Genomic DNA, 6,714 nt, shown 5'->3' on the forward strand with positions numbered 1-6,714 from the left:
TGGCATAGCAAGTGATTTCAAGAGATACTTAGCCCAAAGAAGAGTGAGAGCGACTGTTGTTACATTTTATTTTATTTTATTTTATTTTATTTTATTTTATTTTATCTTTTATTTTTTTGAGATGGAGTTTTGCTCTTGTTTTCCAGGAGCACAATGGCTCAATCTCAGCTCACTGCAACCTCCGCCTCCCGAGTTTAAGCAATTCCCTGCCTCAGCTTCTCCAGGAGCTGGATTATAGGCACCTGCCACCATGCTCAGATAATTTTTGTATTTTTAGTAGAGATGGGGTTTCACCATCCTGGCCAGGCTGGTCTTGAACTCCTGACCTCATGATCCACCCGTCCGCCTCCCAAAGTGCTGGGATTACAAGCAGGAGCCACCACGCCCGGCCTTGATTTAGGGTTTAATTGCTGTTCTGCCACTTAACTTCCTTGTGCCTCATCCTAAAAGCGGATAATAGTATTTGCGGGGACCAAGGGAAACTTCCCTTTCACCCTCTGAAATTCTGCTGGAAATCAACCCACAAAAAGCAGATTAATTGAAGAAAAGGTATACACATTTTATTAATGGGTCCACGAGGAACCACAGAGTGACAACCACTTACCAACTGAGTTCAGAAGCTTATGTGGCATCCCGGCAAAACAGGTTATGGGAGTGAGAAGAGGAATTCTGCTGAGGGAGAGGAATGGATCAGGGAACAGATTAACTAGTAGATTACCATGTGAAACGGTCTGTTCAGGTATGGTTATATTCTTGTTTTTTGTTTGTTTTGTTTTGTTTTGAGACAGAGTTTTGCTCTTATTGCCCAGGCTGGAGTGCAATGGCGTGATCTCAGCTCACCGAAACCTCCGCCTCCCAGGTTCAAGCGATTCTCCTGTCTCAGCCTCGCGAGTACCTGGGACTACAGGCATGCACCACTATGCCCAGCGAATGTTGCATTTTTAGTAGAGACGGGGTTTCTCCATGTTGGTCAGACTGGTCTCCAACTCCCGACCTCAGATGATCCGCCTGTCTCGGCCTATCAAAGTGCTGGGATTGCAGGCGTGAGCCACCATGCCTGGCTATATTCTTGGTTTTATAGGGAGGGGAAGAAAAAAAGCAGCTGTTCCTTTTGATGGGTCTGGATGCTTGGTAGATAAAGGCTCTGGGAGAAAAAGAGCTGGCGTAGGAAAGTCAGAGACCTTGAGGCTTAGCTTAATAAGTCAAACCACCGTATTTTGGGTATAGATTTCTGAGCCCCAAGATAATAGGTACTGCTTAGGGCTGTTGTGAGAATTGAAGATTAATAATTGTAAATTGCCTGGATTGGTGCTTGGCACATCGTAAACCACTCCATAAATGTTCGCTTTCACCTTGGGGGGCACACGGAGGTGGGAGACCCAGCTGGGTTCCAGCCCCTGTTATTGGCCCCCATAGCTATTTGTCTTTACGGCTTCTTAGTCTCTTCACCATCTCTAGGGTTTAGTTTCCTCATCTGAATCAAAGGTGACTCAGTGATTCTCAGGGTGACTCAAGGGTGCTGGTGCCAGTGTTAGGGCATGGGCAATCGAGGGAAGGCGCCTTCCTGTCAGGGGCAACACACCCAGTGGGAGGATTCTGCCGGCCCTGCTCTCTCCTACCCTCCCTTCCTGAACTAAATGCCGGGGTCAGTCTGAACGCAGATTCGGGCCTTCCACCAGCCACATCACATTGAGCCCCAAAGCACGAGCGCGGCGGCTGGCGCAGCCTCCGGCGGCTGTGACCCCGAGGCGGAGCCCCTGGTGACCGCCCGGAGCATCCCCACCCCCAAGGCTGCCGCGCTCTCCGGCAGAGCTGGGCGGGGAGAGGCAGCGGGATCGGGGCGGTCCCGGGCGTGCCCCGCCCGCTCCGCCTCCGCGGCGCTGACAGGTGCCGGCCGCCGGGGGATCAGCTGTTGGGAGTCGTAGGAAGAGGAAGGGGCGGAGCTGCTGTGCAGCCGGCCGCGGAGCAGTCAGCCGACTACAGGGAAGGGTAATCGGGTGTCCCCAGCGCCTCCCCGGGCCCTGAGGGCCAGCTAGGGCCCAGGCCGATGGGGACGGGACAGACGAACCAGCCCCGTGTAGGAAACCCGACAATGCCCCGCTATGAAGCGTCACCCCGCCAAAACCGCCTCAGGTCAGGCCGGGAGCAGGGACAAGACAGAACCTCCGGAGCCCCCGGACTCCTTTGGATGGGCCCGGTGTTGGTGCTGGCGCTCGCGCTGGCTCTGCCTGACGCTCTGGTTCTCTGGACTCCGGCAGAGGCTCACCCTCTTCCTGCCCAAGACCATCCTGCCAGGTTACATCACATAGTGCCCCAGCTCCGAGATGTCTTTGGGTGGGGGAACCTCACGTGCCCAGTCTGCAAAGGTCTATTCACCGTCATCAACCTTGGGCTGAAGGTGAGCACTGAAGGGGCTGCAGTGGAGGAGGCTGAAGGGAGTGCTGGGGCTGGGGGCTGGGGCTAATGCTGGCGCCCTGGGGTCAGAATGCATCCCAGATGGAGAGGGTGGCATCTACAATCACTGGGCTTGCTCCCCTTTGGGAACACCCATAGCTACATGCCACCACTCCATTGTGACCTTTGTGAAGTAAGAAAAGAATGCAGACAGAGCCTGAGAAAGTCAGCTTGTCAAGCAAAGGCCTTAAATGCCACTGAACTAAAGAGGAAGCAATGGCCTGGTGCTGCCTGAGTTTCAGGGCAATATCTGGAAGGCAAAGGTGTGCACTGAGCTTTCTTCACCATGGTGGCACTGAGTCCTGCCCAGCCCCCAGTTTGGAAATGGAGGCCTAAGGGGTGGTGGCCAGGGGTGGTCTGGTTCCCCTGCTCTGCCTCTGATTTCTCACTATGCATTCCTCCCACCGCAGAAGGAACCCAATGTGGCTCGTGTGGGCTCCGTGGCCATCAAGCTATGCAATCTGCTGAAGATAGCACCACCTGCTGTGTGCCAATCCATTATCCATCTCTTTGAGGATGACATGGTGGAGGCTTGGAGACGCTCAGTGCTGAGCCCATCTGAGGCCTGTGGCCTGCTGCTGGGCTCCACCTGTGGGCACTGGGACATTTTCTCATCTTGGAACATCTCTTTGCCCAGTGTGCCAAAGCCGCCCCCCAAGCCCCCCAGCCCCCCAGCCCCAGGTGCCCCTGTCAGCCGCGTCCTCTTCCTCACTGACCTGCACTGGGATCATGACTACCTGGAGGGCATGGACCCTGACTGTGCTGACCCACTGTGTTGCCGCCGGGGTTCTGGACGACCGCCTGCCTCCCAGCCAGGTGCTGGATACTGGGGTGAATACAGCAAGTGTGACCTGCCCCTGAGGACCCTGGAGAGCCTGTTAAGTGGGCTGGGCCCAGCCGGCCCTTTCAATATGGTATACTGGACAGGAGACATCCCCGCCCATGATGTCTGGCACCAGACTCGTCAGGACCAACTGCGGGCCCTAACCACCGTCACAGCCCTCGTGAGGAAGTTTCTGGGGCCTGTGCCAGTATACCCTGCTGTGGGCAACCATGAGAGCACACCAGTCAATAGCTTCCCTCCCCCCTTCATTGAGGGCAATCACTCCTCCGGCTGGCTCTATGAAGCAATGGCCAAGGCTTGGGAGCCCTGGCTGCCTGCTGAAGCCCTGCGCACCCTCAGGTACTTACCATCCATGGAAACCCAGGAAGGGAAAAGAAAAGCGAATGAAAGCGAAGGGAGAAGGGAACCTGGGGCATTGTCTCTGATTGCTCTAGCATGAGTCCTTAGTGCTCTTCACTTGGCTACCCTAATCTGACTCCATCTTCCCTTTCTACTCTTTTGCCACATCAGGCTATTTTTTATTTTAATTTTTGTAGAGATCAGATCTTGCTATGTTGTTCAGGCTGGTCTCAAACTCCTAACCTCAAGTGATCCTCCCCCCTCAACCTCCCAAAGTGCTGGGACTATAGGCGTGTGAGTTCCTGCTCCCAGCCCTCCCTTATCTCCAGCCACCCTCCTTCAAAGGTCTGGCAGTATAACCTCTCCATGCCCCAGCTGTCTGGGGTTCATGTTGGCCCTCTGGAAATGATCCCCGTTTTTTTAAACTGCTCCATTTTTTCCCACCTTACCCATCCCATGTCATCTTCCCTTTGTGTGGCCCTTGCTTCCTATTCTAGCTCAGTTATCCATCCCCCATACTCCTGAAGCCCTCAGCCCTCTGAGCTTTTCTTTTATGTCACACAGACCTAATAATTAGAACCGTTGAGTCTCTGGCTAGACCATGAGCTCCTGGTAAGTGTGGAAGATGTCATGTATGCTTTTACCCTCCACCCAAATGCCCAGCACAGGACTGAGCATGCAGGATCAGGATTGGAACAAGTGTTGACCTCTCATGTTTACTTTGTTTCAGAATCGGAGGGTTCTATGCTCTTTCCCCATACCCTGGCCTCCGCCTCATCTCTCTCAATATGAATTTTTGTTCCCGTGAGAATTTCTGGCTCTTGATCAACTCCACGGATCCCGCAGGACAGCTCCAGTGGCTGGTTGGGGAGCTTCAGGCTGCTGAGGATCGAGGAGACAAAGTGAGAGGGAGTGGTGGGAACACGGTGGTGCTGGGGGACAAGTAGGCTCCTGTGAGCTGTAGCCCCTCTGCACAGAGAAGTCTGATTTTCCTGACATTCCCAACAAAAGTGTTCCCTGGGAGTTTGGTTCATGGTCATGGTTGAAAGCCTTCTTTCAGTCCCCCTCTCTCTAGCCAGGGCTGTCTGGACCCCTGGGTGCCCTGATTACCATCCTTAACTCTCCCTACTAGGTGCATATAATTGGCCACATTCCCCCAGGGCACTGTCTGAAGAGCTGGAGCTGGAATTATTACCGAATTATAGCCAGGTAGGAGGGAGATGAGGGTGGGACTGGGGACAGGAGGTCTGAAGCCTGAAAATTCCCTTGGGCATCTCACCATTTCTGCTGTCCCATGGCATGGGGAGCCTCCTCAATTGAGTAGGTTGGAGAAAAAGGGCATCCTGAATCTTCCGAATGTAATGTCTTCTGGCCAGGTATGAGAACACCCTGGCTGGTCAGTTCTTTGGCCACACTCATGTGGATGAATTTGAGGTCTTCTATGATGAAGAGACTCTGAGCCGGCCCCTGGCTGTAGCCTTCTTGGCACCCAGTGCAACTACCTACATCGGCCTTAATCCTGGTGAGTGAGGCAGAAGGGAGCCTCCCTTATCCTGCAGTTGGTGGGACAGAGGAAGGAGGTTGGAGCCAGAGACTGCAAAGCATGGGCAGGATGTGTGGCCCCTTCCTGGAGCTGCCCTTGCTCCTTTCCCCTCCAGTCAAACCCGCTTCCTTGCAGGTTACCGTGTGTACCAAATAGATGGAAACTACTCCGGGAGCTCTCACGTGGTCCTGGACCATGAGACCTACATCCTCAATCTGACCCAGGCAAACGTACCGGGAGCTATGCCGCATTGGCAGCTTCTCTACAGGGCTCGAGAAACCTATGGGCTTCTCAATGCACTGCCTGAGGCCTGGCACAACCTGGTGTATCGCATGCGGGGTGACATGCAACTCTTCCAGACCTTCTGGTTTCTCTACCATAAGGGCCACCCGCCCTCGGAGCCCTGTGGCACGCCCTGCCGTCTAGCTACTCTTTGTGCCCAGCTCTCTGGCCGTGCTGACAGCCCTGCTCTGTGCCGCCACCTGGTGCCAGGTGGGAGCCTCCCAGAGGCCCAGGGCCTGTGGCCAAGGCCACTGTTTTGCTAGGGCCCCAGGGCCCACAGTTGGGAAAGTTCTTGATGCAGGAAAGGATGAAAAAGCCCAACTGCTGCTGTGGTTCAACCAGGCAAGATCATCCAGTGGAAGAACCAGTCCCTGGGCCCCAATGATGCTGGGGAAACAGGACCTTCTCCTTTCCTGGAGCTGGTTTAGCTGGATATGGGAGGGGGTTTGGCTGCCTGTGCCCAGGATCTAGACTGCCTTGAGGCTGCTGTGCCGTGGAGCAGAGGCCTAAATTGACAGGGCCCTAGGCAGATAAGACAGCTGAGCTGTCCCCCCAGGCCTGTGCTGCTCAGCCAGGAACCCTGTACTGCTTGTGCGCCAGTCTGTTAAAATAAAGATAAGAGTAGCTGGGTGTGGTGGCGGAAGCCTGTAATCCTAGCTACTTGGGAGGCTGAGGCAGAGAGCTGCTTGAACCTGGGAGGCTGAGGTTGCAGTAAGCTGGGATCCAGGTTACTGGATTGCAGTGCACTGGGCAACAAAGAGACTCCATCTCAAAAAAAAAAAAAAAAGTAAATAAAAAAATTAATAAAGATAAGAGACTTGGACTCCAGACCCCTATGTGACTGTCCCAAATTCTTCTTTCCAAGCAAGCAGGGCAAGGAGACCTTTGGAGCAAGATCATAACTGAGGCACAGCCGGGCGCGGTGGCTCACGCCTGTAATCCCAGCACTTTGGGAGGCCGAGGCAGGTGGATCACCTGAGGTCAGGAGTTCAAGACCAGCCTGGCCAACATGGAGAAACCCTATCTCTAGTAAAAAACACAAAATTAGCCAGGCATGGTAGCGGATGCTTGTAATCCTAGCTACTCAGGAGGCTGAGACGGGAGAATCACTTGAACCCAGGAGGTGGAGGTTGCGGTGAGCTGAGATCGTGCCATTGTACTCCAGCCTGGCCAACAAGAGCGAAACTCCTGTCTCAAAAAAATGAATAAATGAGGCACAAGGTAATGGGGTTGATGGTGTGGTACAGGTATA

The 6,714-nt window shown here is 54.0% G+C and overlaps 1 protein-coding gene across 1 annotated transcript; it reads left to right on the forward strand.

Annotated features, from left to right (window-relative positions):
* The first annotated feature begins 1,967 nt into the window (after window positions 1-1,967).
* Window positions 1,968-6,275, forward strand: SMPD1 (sphingomyelin phosphodiesterase 1). Its single transcript, XM_009007588.5, has 6 exons — window positions 1,968-2,398; window positions 2,865-3,637; window positions 4,368-4,539; window positions 4,770-4,846; window positions 5,014-5,159; window positions 5,316-6,275. The coding sequence occupies exons 1-6, from the start codon at window positions 2,048-2,050 to the stop codon at window positions 5,723-5,725; spliced, it is 1,929 nt and encodes a 642-aa protein (XP_009005836.3). The 5' UTR covers window positions 1,968-2,047; the 3' UTR covers window positions 5,726-6,275.
* The last annotated feature ends 439 nt before the right edge of the window (window positions 6,276-6,714 follow it).

Source organism: Callithrix jacchus, chromosome 10, assembly GCF_049354715.1.
Source record: "Callithrix jacchus isolate 240 chromosome 10, calJac240_pri, whole genome shotgun sequence".
Classification (NCBI taxonomy): Eukaryota; Metazoa; Chordata; class Mammalia; order Primates; family Cebidae; genus Callithrix; species Callithrix jacchus.

Excerpts from the sequence above, each read along its gene's own strand:
- SMPD1 (XM_009007588.5), top strand. The coding sequence starts at position 2,048 with ATGGGGACGGGACAGACGAACCAGCCCCGTGTAGGAAACCCGACAATG. Across the intron at positions 4,540-4,769 it reads CTGAGGATCGAGGAGACAAA|GTGCATATAATTGGCCACAT; the intron begins GTGAGAGGGAGT and ends TCTCCCTACTAG. Across the intron at positions 5,160-5,315 it reads CTACATCGGCCTTAATCCTG|GTTACCGTGTGTACCAAATA; the intron begins GTGAGTGAGGCA and ends GCTTCCTTGCAG.